The sequence below is a fragment of the Orcinus orca genome, chromosome 1 (assembly GCF_937001465.1).
Source record: "Orcinus orca chromosome 1, mOrcOrc1.1, whole genome shotgun sequence".
In the NCBI taxonomy this organism is placed as follows: domain Eukaryota; kingdom Metazoa; phylum Chordata; class Mammalia; order Artiodactyla; family Delphinidae; genus Orcinus; species Orcinus orca.
This window is the reverse complement of record NC_064559.1, coordinates 150271045-150290653: the sequence shown is the minus strand read 5'-3', so window position 1 is coordinate 150290653 and position 19609 is coordinate 150271045. Positions and strand designations below refer to the sequence as shown.

At 36.0% G+C, this 19609-nt stretch overlaps 1 protein-coding gene across 3 annotated transcripts in view; it reads right to left on the bottom strand.

Annotated features, from left to right (window-relative positions):
• NEGR1 (neuronal growth regulator 1) overlaps positions 1-19302 on the bottom strand; it is a 909422-nt gene extending 890120 nt beyond the window's left edge. The window contains exon 1 of one of the 3 annotated variants that reach the window (XM_049703327.1): positions 18909-19302. In XM_049703327.1, coding sequence (XP_049559284.1) covers positions 18909-19084 — 176 coding nt within the window. In that variant the 5' untranslated portion in view covers positions 19085-19302. The remainder of the gene's footprint in view (positions 1-18908) is intronic. The other 2 variants (XM_012537085.2, XM_049703332.1) reach the window with 2 other exon arrangements.
• Positions 19303-19609: the final 307 nt, after the last annotated feature.

The following is a 19609-nucleotide window of genomic DNA, read 5'->3' as shown; positions in this document are numbered from 1 at the left end:
AGAAATGGACAAATTCTTAGCCACGGCAATCAGAGAAGAAAAGAAATAAAAGGAATACAAATTGGAAAAGAAGTAAAGCTGTTACTGTTTGCAGATGACATGATACTATACATAGAAAGTCCTAAAGATGCCATCCGAAAACCACTAGAAGTAATCAATGAATTTGGTGAGGTTGCAGGATACAAAATTAATGCATAGAAATCTCTGACAATACTATACACCAACAGCAAAAAATCAGAAAGAGAAATTAAGGAAACAATCCCATTTACCATCGCAACAAAAAGAATAAAATACCTAGTAATAAACCTGCCTAAGGAAGCAAAAGACTTGTACTCAGAAAACTATAAAACACTGATGAAAGAAATCAAAGATGACATAAACAGATGGAGAAACATACCATGTTCTTGGATTGGAAGAATCAATATTGTGAAAATGACTATACTACCCAAAGCAATCTACAGATTCAATGCAATCCCTTTCAAACTATGGCATTCTTCACAGAATTAGAACAAAAATTTTACAGTTCGTATGGAAACACAAAAGACCCTGAAGAGCCAAAGCAATCTTGAGAAAGAAAAATGGAGTTGGAGGAATCAGGCTCCCCGATTTTAAACTATCCCACAAACCTACAGTAATCAAGGCAGTATGGTAGTGGCACAAAAACAGAAATATAGATCAATGGTATGGAATAGAATGCCCAATGGTATGGGATAGAATGCCCAGAGATAAACCCAAGCACCTATGGTCCCCTAATTTACAACAAAGGAGGCAAGAACATACAATGGAGAAAAGACAACCTCTTCAATAAGTGGTGCTGGGAAAACTGGACAGCTACATGTAAAAGAATAAAATTAGAACACTCCCGAACACCATACACAAAAATAAACTCAAAATGGATTAAAGACCTAAATGTAAGATCAGACACTATAAAACTCTCAGAGGAAAAATTAGGCATAACACTCTTGGACATAAATCGCACAAAGATCTTTGTTGACCCATTTCTTAGGATAATGAAAACAAAAATAAACAAATGGGACCTAATTAAATTTAAAACCTTTAGCACAGCAAAGGAAAACATAAACAAGACAAAAAGACAACCCTCAGAATGGGATAAAATATTTGCAAATGAAACAACAGACAAATGATTAACCTCCAAAATATACAAACAGCTAATGTAACTGAATATCAAAAAAACAAACAATCCAGTTAAAAAATGGATGGAAGACCTAAATAGACATTTCACCAAGGAAGATATACAGATGGCCAAGAGGCACATGAAAAGATGCTCAACATCACTAATTATTAGAGAAATGCAAATCAAAACTACAATGAGGTATTACCTCACACAGGTCAGAATGGCCACAACCCTCAGAATGGGATAAAATATTTGCAAATGAAGCAACTGACAAAGGACTAATCTCCAAAATTTACAAGCAGCTCATGCAGCTCAATAACAAAAAAACAAACAACCCAATCCAAAAATGGGCAGAAGACCTAAATAGACATTTCTCCAAAGAAGATACACAGACTGCCAACAAACACATGAAAGAATTCTCAACTTCATTAATCATTAGAGAAATGCAAATCAAAACTACAATAAGATATCATCTCACACCAGTCAGAATGGCCATCATCAAAAAATCTAGAAACAGTAAATGCTGGAAAGGGTGTGGTGAAAAGGGAACCCTCCTGCACTGTTCGTGGGAATGTAAACTGATACAACCACTATGGAAAACAATATGGAGGCTCCTTAAAAAACTAAAAATAGAACTACCATATGACCCAGCAATTCCAGTACTGGGCATATACCCTGAGAAAACCATAATTCAAAAAGAGACATGTACCACAATGTTCATTGCAGCACTATTTACAATTGCCAGGACATGGAACCAACCTAAATGTCCATCAACAGATGAATGGATAAAGAAGATCTGGCATATATATACAATGGAATATTACTCAGCCATAAAAAGAAACGAAATTGACTTATTTGTATTGAGGTGGATGGACCTAGAGTCTGTCATACAGAGTGAAGTAAGTCAGAAAGAGAAAAACAAATACCATGTGCTAACACATATATATGGAATAAAAAAAAAATTGTACTGATGAACCTAGTTGCAGGGCAGTAATAAAGATGTAGACACAGAGAATGGACCTGAGGACACGGGGTAGGAGGGAGAAGCTGGGGCACTGTAAGAGTAGCACCAACATATATACTCCACCAGATGTAAAATATTTAGCTAGTGGGAAGCAGCAGCATGGCACAGGGAGATCAGCTTGGTGCTTTGCGATGACCTAGAGGGGTGGGAGAGGGAGGATGGGAGGGAGGCTCAAGAGGGAGGGGATATGGGGGCATATGCATGCACATGGCTGATTCACTTTGGTGTACAACAGAAACTAATGTGGTACTGTGAAGCAATTATACTCCAATAAAGATTAAAAAAAAAAACAAACTGAGGGCTCTATTTCTTAAATCCCTAAGGCATGAAATATTATGTATACCTATTAGGAACTTATTAGACATTTGAAAAGCCTCCAATGAGTTGCCTGCCTAATTTTATGAATTTAAAAATTATTTTCTTATTAGGCTACAGCAATCATAGGTATTATCTTCATTATCATAACACAATATTCATCACAATGCTACCACTCTGAAATGTATTTGACTGGCCCCTTTACCTTTAAGTTGTAACTTAATTCTTCCTCCTAACTTGCGATAACCTATTTATGATCTTCTACTCAAAAAAATTAGGGGGAAAAACACTACAGCACCATTCACTCTAGAATTCAAGTGATTTTGTTTAACCAAATACCAAAAATTCTTATTTTTAGGTAGTGTTACTTACAAAAATAATAACAACACACTGATTAATTCCTGAAATGATCTTTGGTGCGACTATTTCCCATCCATGTTATTGTATCATTATAATGTTATTGATATTAATATTTTCAGGAGTACGGCAGTAATATTTACAAGGCAAACATGTCCCCATGTCTCATAAAATTTCTGGCAAGTGATCTATATAACACTAAAATGAACACTAAGGAATGGAGATGTGGATATATATTCACCTCAACCTCGACTCCAAGAGGGACTTGTGTATAAAATGTTAATTAACAGCAAACTATAATAAATTCACAAATTAAAAGTATCTGTATCTCATAAATAGATACTTCACAAACCAAACATGCAAAACTCTATTGTGAGAAACTGGTTTTTTGTAGATTCATTTACTTATTTCCACGAATATCTTTCTACTCACCAAGACGTTCAAGGCCCCAGGGGATACAAGGGCAATTAAGGTAGCAATTCTTCCTTCTCAAGGCCTAGAGTCGGGTAGTGGTATCCTATAAAACATGTATATAAATAACTAAAATACAAGAAAGGAGCTGCTTATGTTCACCAAACATATTTTGTTCAGTCCAGCAATAATGCAAGGTAATTATTTGGGCTTACAAAAGTGTGAAATAAATAAATTTTTAAATATGTACATGTATGTATATATTTGTGTATATAAATTTGGGGATATATATACTCCCATGTGTTTACATTTTTCTTTCATCTCTTAAATTCTGAGCAATTAATAAAGATTCCATGAAAAAAATTAGCATTGAGCTATATTTAGAAAATGAATAGAACTTGGAAATTACTGAAAAGCCATTTTGGAAAATCACCTGTTGAGGAGAAGAAAGTCCCACAAAAGATAGGGCAATAGAAAGAAGACCTATCTGAAATAAAGAATAATTAATGAAATAAGTCCCTAAAGTATCCTGCAGTGTATAGAAGTAAACATATTACCAGAGGATCTTGATTTTGGCTGCTGTCAGCTAATCCCCTAAATTATTAATGAAGGTCTATTGTTAATGATATTTATAAAAATCATTATAGCTAAAATTTATTGTTTATTTTGTACCATATGCAAACCTTATCTCATTTAATTCTCATAACCTATAGGTTGGATACTATCATTAACCCACTCTATAGAGAGGTAATTAATCTTAATCAGTTTCCTGATCCAAGTTTTTTTTAATGATTCAAAGAAATATGATGCTTTTTTAAAAAGAGCCCAACCTAAAAGCCTATGTATAGGTAGCTGGAAGTAGAAAAATGATGAAGATATTGAAAGGTTTAGAAGGAATTTGAAAAAGCACAGTATTCTTGTATAGGAGAAGAGAGGTGAATAGAGATTTTAATGTAAATGAAGAAAATTAACAATAATTTACATTTTAGTGATTTCCCCATATAAAATCATGCAAATTGTATGCTACTTGAAGCTAGGTGATATAGAAAAGTTTAAATATTGTCTGCCAGAAATCAGGGATTATACATGTCAAATATGATGAGACTTTTTTAGAATGCCCAGGAAGTCAGAAAATCAGCTCATCAATTATTGAAATTAGAGAGAAGTGTTATACTTTCTATTGGGAGTAGAAGGTCAAATTAATTCATAAAATGAAGTGGCTAAAGCAGGGAAGTACTATTTCAATGAAGAATTATTGGCAGAATAATTTCAAATACTGTTTGCTCTGTTGATCAAACAGAGGAACAGGTGATAATTACAAAGTGTTCCTTATAAATTACCCTTCCAACCAAGAAAAATGATAAAGTAAGTACATTGAGAAAAGTGTGGGATTTTAGAAGAAACATATAATGATGATAAGAAGGTTTAGATGCAAACAGAAGCAACTGTCAGGAAGAAAATACATTCTTCATGGAAATTCAGAATATGTCAAAAACTAACAATAAATTTAGGGGAAAATCCATGTACAAAAGTAGAAAAGAGAGGACAGTACAAAGGCAAAGCAACTCAGATGAAGAAAAAAATGATTCCAAGAAATAGAAATAAGATGAATGATGTCATCATATGTTCAGATTAACTCTACTTTTTCAAGGTACCACAGAGCTGCCTTGAACTAAAAGTAGGTGAGCCTCAGAAGGTATTAGGTAACAAACAGAAACACAGGAAGCACAATATAACATGTAACAATTCCTTTAACTAGATAGTCCTGGCTGTAAATTACATCTATAATATTAAAGCAAGGGTGGGAAAGAGAGAAAGAAAAGACACTGACATTGAGCACCAACTATGTGCTGAATACTGTGAATACATTCACATGCATTATTAGTAGGATTTAGAAAAGTATAGGAGTAGCTATAAGTATTTCTATTTTACAGACAAGAAAACTGAGTCTCATAAAACCCACATAACTTGCCTGTGACCACAGAGCTAATAGCTGGTGAAGTAAAAAGTCAAATATAAGTTTTCTACACAACACTGTTTAAAGACACATGTTGAACTAGAACATAAATTCAATAGACAAGACCTTATCTCTTATATCACTGTATCTCAAACTCATAGAAAGTGTCTAGCATATGACAGGCACTCAATAAACATGTTGGGCTTCCCTGGTGGCTCAGTGGTTAAGAATCTGCCTGCCAACACAGGGGACACGGGTTTGAGCCCTGGTCTGGGGAGATCCCACATGCTGCCGAGCAACTAAGCCCATGCACCACAACTACTGAGCCCGTGTTCTAAAGCCCGTGAGCCACAGCTACTGAGCCCCGTGCTGCAACAAAAGCCACAGCAATAAGCCCGCGCACCACAACGAAGAGTAGTAGCCTCCACTCTAGAGAAAAGCCACAACTAGAGAAAAGCCCGTGTACAGCTAGAGAAAAGCCCGCATGCAGCAACGAAGACCCAATGCAGCCAAAAATAAATAAAATTAAATAAATAAATAAATTTTAAAATAAATAAATACATGTTGAAAAATTGGTGAATGAATGCCTGAAAGAACATGTTTCTACAGAAAAAGAACTACACAATGAATGGGAAAAATACAAAACAAATTCCTGAAAGACGAAAGGAAAATAAAAAATCAATTCAAGTATCTCAGAATTTAGTAAACATATTCTATACAAATACAAAGTTCTTGAAGAATTTGCAACAATAGAAGTGAGTGACTATTATATAAGACAATGGCTGTTACAGTCTTTTGCAAAGTCAAAATAGATAACAATATACTGTAATGTGAAATTGATAAAATAAACAAAATAAAATGGATAGGTGTAGGCATTCAGAGAGGGAAGAGTTAGAATTGGGTTATAGAGGGTTGAAAATGTTCTTGAATGATATGAGACAAAAACAGGACTTTATATTGGGAAAGCTTTGCGTAACCAAAGAACAAGTCGTCATGAAGTATACTCTCCTCTTGGGTGCACACATAAAATCTACAGAAAGTGGATATGTAACACATTTAAGAAAATTCTTAAATTACACAGGATCAGATAAAAACAAGTTTTCGTTCAATTATGCTCTAAAATCTACATACTCCTACCAGCTATCAGAAAAAGGAAAACTGTCTAATTCTAATGTTTCATTTTATTGATTAACTGAAATTAAACATAAGACTCTTAACATATTACTGACATGTTTAATGAAATTGGAATAAAAGCATCTTTTATAGGTCCCTGAATTTTTTTTTTTTGATCTTCCCATCTATTTTGGGAAATAACAGTGCTCAACACTCTAGGCTGCCTAACCCTTTTCAAAGAGGGGGGATTCTAATTCAACTTGATTCAGCTGTTCAGTTACACCAGAATTAGCATTCAGAAGATTAATTTGGGGACTTGGAATACAATAGCAAGTAATGGCTTCTCTCCTTTCTGTTAAGGACTACAGTATACAAAAAGCTCCAAGAAATATTATGGCTTTAAAAAATAAAAAATGAGCAAGGGCTTTGGAGACTCATAGGCCTAGAATCAACCCCTGGTTATGCCATTAACAAGCTGTATTAAGGCTCAGAAAGATATTCATCTTCATCTTCTAGGAGTTTGTTTCTCCACTTACAAAGGAGAAAAACTGTAGGTTGTTTCAAGGTTTCGAGGAATTAACCAATGTATAATGCCTAACTATAAAGGGCATTCAAAAGCTGTTCATTTTCTTTTCTCGTATTATCAGTAGCTTGTAATCATTAGGGATAAAATCATTTTGAGGGCTTCCCTGGTGGCGCAGTGGTTGATAGTTCGCCTGCCGATGCAGGGTACACGGGTTCGTGCCGCGGTCCGGGAAGATCCCACATGCCGCGGAGTGGCTAGGCCCGTGAGCCATGGCCGCTGAGCCTGCGCGTCCGGAGCCTGTGCTCCGCAACGGGAGAGGCCACAACAGTGAGAGGCCCGCGTACCGCCAAAAAAAAAAAAAAAATCATTTTGAGATGAGAGGGTTTCTTTTTTTTCTAGAATATTTATAGTTTTAAGAATTCACTATTTTCCAACTAGTAAATACTTATGACTATGTAAGGTATTCTAAGTACTTACTCTCATTTAAAATAATTTCACATTTTTCATCAAATCCATGACATGTCTTCTTGGCTTTAATCATTATCAACTTAGTAACTAAAATGCAGCTTGTGCTTAATAATGTTTAATACTGTTAGTAAGCAATAAATTTATCAATTATTTTGATCTTTTCTTAGGGAGAGATGCAAGATAATAAAGTCATGGAGCTTGGAATAAAAGTACCTAGATTGGAATTCCAGCTCAGCCACTACCTATTCCACTTGGGGCAAGTTACATTACTTTTTCAAGTTTGAATTTACTTGGCTATAAAACTGGAAAAGCAATACCTCATTGCATATTGTTGTGAAAGTATGTCATATATAGTTGGTACTTAATATGTGTTAGTTGAATCTGAATCATGATGTTGATGGCTCTGTCATGATTATAAACTTAAATCATTCTGCTGTGCATTTGGCAAATGTTCAGTATTAGAGCAAGCATTCATATTTTCTGAGCTTCTACTGAATATATTGTCTGTAGATAAAAATAGCAATATAGACAGAAAGTTCTTGCCCATACAGACTACTTCTGAACTGCACTGCCTTCAGCACAACATATAGATGCCTTAAGAAACCATAAGGGCATCTCTAACCCTGAATAATTATTTGCTACCTTATCCAGAATAGATAGCCTTTTTTTTTTTTTTTTTTTTTAGCGGTACGTGGGTCTCTCACTGTTGTGGCCTCTCCCGTTGTGGAGCACAGGCTCCGGACGCGCAGGCTCAACGGCTATGGCTCACGGGCCCAGCCGCTCCGCGGCATGTGGGATCTTCCGGGACCGGGGCACGAACCCATGTCCCCTGCATCAGCAGGCGGACTCTCAACCACTGAGCCACCAGGGAAGCCTTATATAGCCATATTTTAAAATTTTAACCCTCTTATCGACAAGTCCAATGTTGTCACCAGTTATCACCTCTGCCATTCTAAACTCTGTCACAAATGTTAATCTAACTCCTCCACTGCCATCTCATTGTACTTTCTAATCCCTCTAATTTCTTCTCTTCTGTCTCTTTTCATTTTTTTCTTCTGTCTTTGATGTTTCATGTGAACATCCAATTACAATGATCTCTTACTTCTGGTAAGTGAATCAAATTACCATCAGTTTGTTGAGAATAAAATTTGAGGTTTCACTGCTACTGAGTTCTCTGGGTCTGCACCCTATTAGATAAAACCTCTTTTTGGTGTGTTTCTACTTCCAGATTTGGAGTCCTCTCACTTGCTTGTTGGGCTCAACAACAACAACAAATACAAGTATGCCCATTAAATAGAATCTTTAAAATATAAAATGTCAAAATTTAGCTAAACTACTCTATGCTATTCCTGCCTGGGCATCCACTTTGTGTGACCAAGTGGGCGCCAAGTGGGCCAAAGGGACCTTGAACTGACACTAGCCCCTCCAGCCAGTGCATGTCCTAGATAAGGTGAGAAGACTAACAAGCAAATGTAAGGTCCCAACATCACTTCCCCAGCAGCCCCTGTGAGCAACATTCTCCTCTGTCTACCACGTGTGCCTTCCCCTTGTGCATCCCTTAGATCCCTACTCTTTTTGGTTTGAATGGACCAGTCTGGCCTTAGCCAGGGAACCCAAAAGCACCCCATCCAGGAACCCTAATAAAGTCATGTGCCCCAGGTCCTGCCACTCTCTCTGCAGGCATCCTGCCTTGACCTCTCCATGCAACCCCTGGAGGTATGCCGTGTACTTCCTCCAAGCCCTGTGAGAAACAAACTTTTCTATTTCAATTTTCCCTGCAGTCTTCTGTTGAACCAAGGTTCAGCTCACCATTTGATATTACAAGGTTTTACTTAAGTGTTATTTTAACAACATCACAACAAAAATATATGTTCAATGAATATTATACAGTGGGTTCACAAATGATTGGTAAAATGATTTACATGGGGAGAAATATACCCATATCAGTAAGTAACGAATTTCAGACTGAGACTAGCAGAAGAAAAGCAGATAAAATTATTAGCTAATATAAATGTAGTGCTTACTAAATGGCAGATAATATGTTAGCATTTTACATGCATTATCTCACATAATCCATGTCATTCTGCCAGGGAGGTACGAAGTGAAGAAGGTAAGGCATTCGTTCAAGGTCACATAGCCAGTAAGTAGAGCAGTAGGTATTCACACTCTCTTCACTCCCATCCTAGACACCTCAAAGCATGACAGGTTTCAGTGCAACTAAACAATTACAACAGAAGATAAACTCTGTGCATAAGCAAAAGTAACTCTTTATACCTATTATTTCATATAAGTGATGTGTGAGCAAGAAAAATGATCAATGACATATGCTCAAGAAGACAGGGGAGCAGTTACACAAAGACTTATATATAATTTCTTTTTGTGAACATATTCCCCCAAATTCGCCCCCGATCCAACTACAGGCCAAGGTAAAATGCTACTATCTTTTAAAATAAACACAAATGGACTAGTAACATGGAAGGAAGACATATACTTGAGTGTAAAATACTTTTTCAGAACTTCAGTGTGTACGATGTATATCACTTCCTCATGGGAAGGATGTAGGCTTAAGATTATTCCAATTATTTAATGAATTACATGAAATAAGATTTATTCCTTTTTATTATAATTATTCCATGTAGTACAATATGGGCTGAATTTTATGTATCCCAGTGATCCAAAGTTTTAGATTTTGATTAGCAGTCACTCATATATCGCAACATACTTTCTTCCCACCCTTTCTTCCTCTCTCCTTTCCTCCCTCTTTCCTTCAATTCCTTCATTCAACATTCAGATTTTTTTAACAGCTTTATTGTAGTATAATTGCTTTACAATGGTGTGTTAGTTTCTGCTTTATAACAAAGTGAATCAGCTATACATATACATATATACCCTAGGGGCAGGACAGGAATAAAAACAGATTTTGAGCACTAACAATGTGCCAGCAATATGTTAAGTAGTAGAGATACCATTTTCTATTTAGCTGATCAAGTACCAAGACATTAATTTGAAACTAGGTTATTTACAAATCAGATATATCTAAGTATGATCTTCTATAAGAAATATTATATCTATAACATTAGGGAAACTTTATGATCCCTTCGATTTATTCATGTAATATTCTGATACAAGAGTATGTGATGTTATTGGAGAGAATATACAAACAATACTCTCTGCCTTCTGATTATAGCTCTTATGTTCATAATATCTCTTAAATCCTTTTAATATCTCTAAATTTACTTTAGTTGCATGAGAGTAACGCAGTTTCCGAAGACAACAGAACACATTTTTTCCCATTGCCCTTTAAATCGTCCAAAATCTTTCAATACTTTATGGCAGTAGTTATAGTTTTAAATCAGCCCTATCTTATAGCTTCAGCATGGGCACTGGACCTGTGTCCAAACAACTTAGTGAAATTCAGTGAAGAGCAATTTACTTCTGGACCAAAAAGGGTTATAAACATCTTCCTTAAATTGAACAAATACCAGCTATCTGGAAAGTATAATGTATTGGCTTCTGTTCAAAAGAGCAACACTTAATGCTGGCAACACTGCCAAATTCCTCCTTTCCTATATTCCCCTTTTCCTAAAGAAAGTGATTAAAAGACCAAATTCCATGCCAGTTGGGTGCTTAAGAGCATCAAAGGTCCTCTGTCAGGATTCAGAACTTGATATGGCTTAGAAACTACAATGCTAATAGATAACCTCCTCAACATTATAAATCAAAGCCACATGACCACATTAAAATTCTATCAGCTAGTATCAATACCCTGTGGTTTATAAAGTAATGTTGACCTACCTCTGAGAGACAGAATGATACAAAAGTTATGCTCTGGCTTGGGGAGTGTAACTACTTTTCACAATTGAGAGTTATTCATTCAAAGCAAATAGCCAATTCTCTCTACCTCTGTATCTTTATTGATTTTATTTAATTGAAGCCTTAGAAGAAAGGAAGAGGAGGCTCCATGAGTTGAGGTAGAAACAGAAAAAATGTCAGAAGGTTACAACAGATATTTTGCAATTTTGAACTGTTCCTGTTATCTGTTGATTATAATTGCAAAGAGCAAAAACCTACCTATATAATTTAAAATCTTAGATCTTCTTAAAACTATAAGTACATCTCAATAATCTTACAACTGTATCATTGCATTCCAAACATTTTCTGCTGAAACCCACAGTAATATATATATATATATCTAAAATCTTGACACAGTACAGACACACAAACACACAAAATAAAAGTTTAATTAAATGATACTTATCTTTATTATGTAAAATGCTTTCTACCCTATTTTAGTATATTTTTTTTAAATAGTTTTAGTATACAGTACATTTTCTTCAAGACCAACTAGTAGATTGTGTCCTGAATTTAAAGACACTGAATGATTCCAATGTGTGTGTCTCAACCCACTAGGACTTCTGCAGGAATTACTTAAGGCAGAGACCACTGATAAATGGATTCGATAAAAAATACTTAATCACTATAAAAACACAGATCTATCATAGTATTAAAGATATTACAATATTATTAAATTTGAAACAATTAATAAAACAAGGAACAAATACATTTAATCCTTCACTTATCCTTCCAAAAAATTCATTAATTTAAAATATAGTGGATGTTGGCCTGATATATGCAAGGTTCAACGTTAAAGCCCTAGAAATAGATGAACAACAGTCACAGAGCTTACAAACCCTTGTGTTTTGACAACCAAAATTAATACAGTAAAAAACAGAAAGTACTTTAACAAAATGTCAAAAAACTTCTTACTAATATTAAATTTCTCCAACATCTTGTAAATCGTCGTATTTTTAGATACAGTGGACTAATTAAAATCCAATTTGATAATGATTATGCCCGTGTAGAAAAATCCTAGATTTTACTCTCTAGTAGTTTGGGAAGTTTGTTTCCATTGGTGAACTTGAAACACATAAAATACCTGACAAAATAGCATGTGGTCCAATTTAAAGTTTCCTGTACAAAAGCCAAAAGGCAGGTAATATGATGTTCCAAGGAAAAACGGAGCAATACATTTTATTTTCTCTTATACACAGAAAATGTCCATGACAATCTATAATGGATCAGCAAAACTTTGAGAAGAATGAGTTAAGCATGACTTCCTTCCCAACTCAGGAATCCTCTCTTGAGCATACTTTAGAGATGGTCATTGCATTAATTATGGTTTTAAATTACCATCTTTCCTGCAAAAATGTGGGGAAAGTCACCAAAAGTAGGACTTTATGGTGACTGCTTGTTTATATTGGAGCCAGACACCTACAAAATATCTTTTAGAAAGAATTTTGAAGAATGTAAGGGGAAGGTCACCACATCATCTAATACTCAGTTAAGCGGGAGAGTAAAAACAAACAATACCGACTAATAAAGCTTCCCTTAGCTCTTCCATGTTAGTGATGTGATGTCTATAATGTCTTAGTGTATGACATTTTGAATAGGATATGGTAGAAAAGTGATCTGATTTCTAACAAAAAGTTTCAAATGACTTGAGAGACTAATTTCTACAGTGGTTATGTGTACTGTTATGATCATATACTTCATAAGAAACTGGAAACTTTGATTTGCTCTTCAGGTATTAAGCTACATAAAAGAAAGGCCTTTAATTCCTATTGATTTCAATAGTCAACACTGTAGGAATTAGTTCAGCATTTTGACCACATATCCACAAACAGAGTTTAGCCCTGGTTCTCTTTTGCTCAGTGGGGGGAAAAAAAAAACAAAAAAACAAAAACAGTATTATTGATTCTTGCCAATTTATATTCTTCAACTACTTTATTTTCCTATGCATAGCATCTTTACATTTTTTCTTCTGAAATTAATTATTCAATCATATATTTAACTAAATATTTATATAATTGGTTTATTGTGCTCACCATAATCTGGGTGTGGACAATACCCCAAATATCCATTTTTCTTCTTCGTAATATGCCCCAGTGTTGTTATAGTTCTATGCCTACCTCCTTAAACAACTATTATATCCAGTTCTAGGAAGCAACATTTATGTTACCATGAGCAAAACAGTAATTCAACCCAATATATTTAAAATCACTGAAACTATTACTTTTCACCATGTATCAATCAGGGTTCTACCAGCAAAATGTAAACCATTCTGAATATTTAAAACAGAGGGAATTTAACGCAGGGAATTGATTGCAAAGAGGATGGAAAAGTTGAGAAGAAGAACACATGATAATAAGACAGCCCAACAGTTAGAACAGCAGGAAGCCATTGCTACTTTTAGGATGGAAGAACAAATGGGTGAGGCAGTATACAGAAGCCCAAGAGCCGTTTATCTAGTGGGAGATGGAGACACTGCTGAACACTGCCCAAAGCAATGAAGGAAGGGAGAAACACCTTGGCCTCTCACTCATCATATCCTCCCTTCTCCTAAAACTACCTTCCATTGGACAACCACAGCCTGAAGACAGCTGACGTGGACAACTGGGAAATGCAGCCTGGGGATTAGTTTCATCATCTATCTCCAATAGCACAGCATAGGAGAAGGATGAAGGTTGGATCTGGTTAATCAGGCCTAGAACTGTCACATACAGGATGTGAACATTTCTCCAAACATTCCAAAAGTCAGGTATTTCAGAATTAACTTATCTCATGGAGCTATTTAATTGTAAATCCAATCTATTTAAAATAAGTAGTTCATTAACATATGCTTGTGCTCAAAGACATACAACCACATGGGCTTATCAGATCTTCTAAACTAAAAAAAATTGGACAAAAATAAATTTATCTAGAAAATTTAAAAATACTATGTTGTTCTTTAATATAATGAATGATTGTGTATTAATGTATCAAGTAATGTGTCATGCTAATAGAACAGCTCTGCAAATCACTACAGGTAACACTGTAGCATTTTATTCCATATTTTGGAGTGCATTTTTCCAAAATAACTCAGCATGACTATCTATTACCACTTCTCCTTTAAAGAAGGAAAAAAACCTCAGAATTTTAAAAATATTTGTTCAATGACACTATTTAATAAGGATGTAGGTTTTTAAATAGTGCCTTAATGTTCTAAACTGAAAATGCCTATATAGTTGAACAGTACATATGGAATATGTGATGCATCAATGTGTAGGGATGACTTAACAGATGAGTTTGAAGAGTCTCACTGAAGAGACTCTTCAATGATATTCCAAAAGTACAGTATAATTGACTCTATTGTTATTGGTAATTCTGCATTCTCATACATAAATCATTTACTTTCTTGTATCCAATAGCATACATTTTAAACCAAAACTAATTAATGTAATCAAAAGGCAAATGTATTGGACAAATAGGCTAAGAAGTAATAAATGCTTGCCATATCCATTTATAAATCTACTTGTAAAAGTTTTGTGACTTCCAATGGAAATATCTTCTGCATAAATGTGCTCTATGCTGTATGCTTGAAGCAAAAGTCTTCTGCCTTATTACAATATCATTATTAGGATCTCATATAACTTCCATTCAAATCTATTGCATTAAAATGACAAAGTTGTGTTCAACTTTGCTAAAGAAGATATCACATTTAAGAAAAGAACGTTCCTTCCTTCCTTCGATTAAAGCATGACAAACAGAGAATAGGATATTTTGAATTCATATCAGGATGGCAGCTTAAAATGTACAAAATTCATAGATGAGTTGAAGCAGAAACAGATGAAAGAACTAGCTTAAAAATGACATGTCTTTTTAAAAACTGGGATGATATAAATGAGGCTATTCCTTGCATTATCTCCAAAGAATATTAAACATTTTTGGACATGTTAACATAACTATTTGTTAATGAGGTAAGAATAAAGTGACTGATTCACATTAAAGTAGCTTCAAAAACTATAAAAAAAAAAAGTCATCTGAAATTAATGTATTGAGCCAGAGCAGAATTATGTTCCCCTTGATTTTCTAGGTCTAGAAACACTGGGTCCTGAAGCATGACCAATGTGGTTCTAGCATCTCCTGTTCTTTTCTATGTCACCTCATGAAGCATTAACTCAGATCTTCCATGTACTTTAAAATGCAATTTGAAGACTAGAGAAGAAGTTAATTTCTCTATACACAAATTAACAAGTTCTGTTAAGCATAAAATAGCAATAAGTATTAAATGTGGTAGCAAACTAATATCTAGTATCTCACAAGTTAATGAAAATATTAATTTGTATTAGTAGCAAATTACAATGTACTCTAGACATCCATGCATTCATTTAAAGTTTAGGTAAGGGAAGTACCAAAGTTATTGTATTGAATAGATGCATCATTAAATACTTTATCAAGAATGTCCAAATACCTCATGTGAATCCTTCAGAGATTTATCAGTGAATATCATTATTAGAAATAATGGACATTTTGACATTTAATATATTGTTTCACTAACCTTAAGAGGCAAAGTTAAAATGATAAGAATGTTGAAATAACTAAATGGAACTTCATTATAAGTCCTCTATTTAAGCCAAATAGAGAAGGTGATTTACAAAATGATAGATACAGTTTGTGGATCACAGAATGAATTCCCTTTTGTATGATAACACCACTTAAGGGAAGTTTTGCTTTTCTTGATTCTTTTCTCTAAAACAGACATTCTGGCATTTAGGAGATAAAAACGTATGATTTGACCTTTAAACTTCTGTTTCATTAACGTAACCACAAGCAACAGAGTCACTGACTGACACGTTTGCACTTTCAGGCCTTTAGCACTTAGTTATTTGATAACTTTTATGCCGCTATTTGCTTTTTATTAGAGATACTTTGAGGAATGCGTTACATTAAAAATAGAGTATACTGTGTAAAGCTTAATAAATGAACTCATGTAATTCAGAAAAGTGTTCTCTTGAGTACTAGATTTCTGTACTTTGACGTGAGGGTGTGTATGTATTAGGGAAGATTTTGTTTTGTTTGTTTTGTTTTCTAATTAATTAGATAATTAGATCAAATACAATTCCAAGTATCCAAAGTGAAAACATAAACTATAACTCTGTTTCATTACTTTTGATGAAAAGCATGTCACCTGACTTACACTCAATTAGTCCTTAAGCTCTTCTGTACTGGTCTATGAAGAGAGCAAATACCAGTTGCAGATGAGTCAAGAAAAATAACTGACACAATTTAACATTTGTTTTAAGAGAAAGAGGATTTCTTATAAATATACACGTTAAGAGTGTTTAAAACCTGTGGGTAATGTAAAAAAGATAAAAAATAGGATACTCCCTAGAGAATTCTAGAATTACTGTAAGCAAATTATTCTGAGTAAAAAATAATGCAGATTGGATTTGCTTCATATGACAAAAAAAAAAAGATTCTGTTTATTTTAAAAAACATTGTAATTGGTTAGAAACATTATTCAGAAGAGACAGAGGTTGTATTCTCTTTTAAAAGTTTAAAAGTCAAAAGTTCCCTAAACTAAGATATGACAAAACTCAGGATATAGCATATAAATGGATGAGGTACAGTGCACACAAGTAAATGAGGACTGCACCAAAACAACAAACCAGGAAGGATATTGGTGTCACTAGTTAGAGAAGCTTCACTATTGGAAGCAATGACTGAACTAAACATAGGTCTCCTAGAGGCAGAACATGGGTTCAGTTATTTTAATAGAAACAAAACACCTAAGATATACCATTAAAAGACAAGCAGTCTATCAAATCCTTTAGATTGAAAGTGTTAATGCTCATTACAAATAGGCAATATACTGCTACAAACATATAGATCACAGCTCTAATGATAAGTGTTTGCAACCTCTAAAGATAGCACTTCATCCTTACTGTTGTTTAAACTTCCAAAACAAACTTAATATAAAGAACATAAACAAGGATTTAATTTATATCCTGTGTGTGACCAAAAGTTCATCTCTTTTACCAACAATGAAAGGTATTTTACTAAGTTATAACAAATCATTTGTTACTTTTGTATACATCCAGTGGCATTTTGCATTTACAGTAGAGATAGCATATATTATAAAAGCACGTTATTAATGTATATTAGAAACTACAATAGTATTCCAGATGAATTTGGACTCATAAGCATGTTTTAGAAGGTGTAAATCATTTACCACACCCAGATCCCATATCATTAAATTTAAAATATATTGCATGACTCAAATAAAACATAGCCCACTCTGTTTCACCTTAGACATGCCACATATACTGACTTTGTGCAATCTGCACTTACAAGCCAACTACCACCCAGTGGAGAGAAAGAAGATCTTTCAGGGAGATTTGAGATATATGTCAGGTGGAAGTGTCATGGGGTGAAGGGAGGGCAATGGGAAATGAAGGAATAAGGGCATTTAGCCTTGTTTAGATCTAAGCACCGCTGATTATCAATTTATATTTTCACAGGAGAAAAAATGTTTCTAGAAGCTTATCTGCAGTGTTGTTTAAAGATAAAATCAGTCTATGGATGTTCATTAATGACAAAACATTTCGATGCTCAAGCTTGGGGAAAAGAAGGGAAGAAGGGAGAGTGAGCAAAAGCAAAACTTAAAATGGGAAAAGGGAGGAAAAGGGAAAGATGAGGGGATAGAGAGAGGAAAGAGAGAGACTGTGTGTACACATGTGTGAGTGACAATGTGTGGAACAGTGAAGTAGCGTGTGCCTTTTAGACAGTAGAAGAGAATCTGAATGTGAAAGTGGTTGTTAGGGAGAGTATGGAAGTGCCAGCATGTGTGAGAATGTGAAACAGAGTATGTGAGGGAGTGTGGTTAAGAAAGAGATTTGTGAGGGTGAGAAAATGGTACTGGAAGGGGTTAGAGGGAACATACGTGTGTCTGACAGGGATGGGAACCGATATGGGGAAAGAGATGGGACATGTGAGTCAAAAAGAGAAAGAGAGAGAGACAGAGGGAGACAGAGAGAGAGAGAGAGAGAGAGAGAGAGAGAGATCACAAAACAGGGATATTAATGAAGAAGAAAAATGGGGAATGGAGAAAGGTAAAGAGTGGAGAAAAGTGGGTTAAATAAGAGGTGAGAAATTAGAGTGGTGGAGATAAAAAAGAAAATATGAGGAGAAAAAAGGGAGGAAAAATAGAAAAGGAATGAAAAGAGGCAAAGGAAGAAGGGGGGAGATGGAAAAAAGAAAAGAAAACGAAGGGAGAAAAAGAAAAGGGAGAAAGCGGTAAGAGGAAAGAAAGAAAACTGAAAAGGGAGAAATTGAGCCTAAGTGTCCAAGTGAGAGGGAAAATACATGGGAGCAGGGAGCCAGCCATCAGTTTGAAAAAGTCGCTTAGGCTGCAGTAAAATAGAAACAACCTGATAAACTTGTCAGACTCTCCAAGAGTACCCCATGACAATAAAACAGAGACCTTGTGAATTTAGTTTCCAAGTGGCACCTGCCCCTCTTAAACCTCACACTTCACTCATCCCCGGGCTACCTGTCGTTCCGGCAAAGTGCTTTAGCATCACCAGTCCGGCTTGCTACCTGCCCCGGGGTTAAGGGGCCATGGCTCCACGCAGAATCAGCAACTGAATTTCCTGAAATGTAGTCTTTTGGTAGTGATCACCACCAGCATCATTACTTGGTTTAAAAAGAAGGCAAGAAAGGTGGAAAGAGAGACAGAAAGACAGACTGAGACAAGTACGAAAAAGCACGACGTTCTTCCTACCTAAGCACCGCCGTGTCCCCTTTTCTGACCATCATGTTGTCCACAGCAGCCCAGGGGAAGTCCACACTCTGTCCAGCCGGGAGGCAGGAGGGTAGCAGGCAGCACAGGCTGAGGAGCACCGCCGCCAGCCACTGGTTCGAGCAACAAGCACCCTGCACCAACAGCATCATGTCCATCCCTGCTAGGGCTGCTCACTCTCCAGCAGCTTTCAGCTCGCACTCCCCCACCCCCTGGTGCTGGCTAGTCTTCCCGGGAACCAGGCAGCGCGCCACAGGATTTTTTTTTTTCTTTCTATTTTTTTTTTTTTTAATTTGGTGGATGGGTGGGTTTCTTTTCTTTCTTCCCCCCCACCCCCCTCTAGTTGTTGGGTGTTGTTTCTCTCTTTTTTGCCTCCCCTCCTCCTCGTCTTTGCTTTCCCTCCCTCCCTCCCCTCCCACCCCCTAGCACTACACTACACCTCCTCTCGGTTGCTTTTGGCCGAGTCCGGAGAGTGGCTAATTCTCGGGCGGCTCGCGCACTATCTAGCGAGAAGGCGAGCGCGCCGGCGAGTGAGGGAGGAGGAGCGGCGGCGGCGGAGGCTGGGCGAGCGGCGGCGGCAGCGGCGGCGGCTGTAATCGCGGCTGCACCCTCAGCAGAAGCAGCGCGGGGCGCAGCGGCGGCCGGCGGCCCCAGGCTCTCGCGCGTTGCCAAGCGGCCGTTTC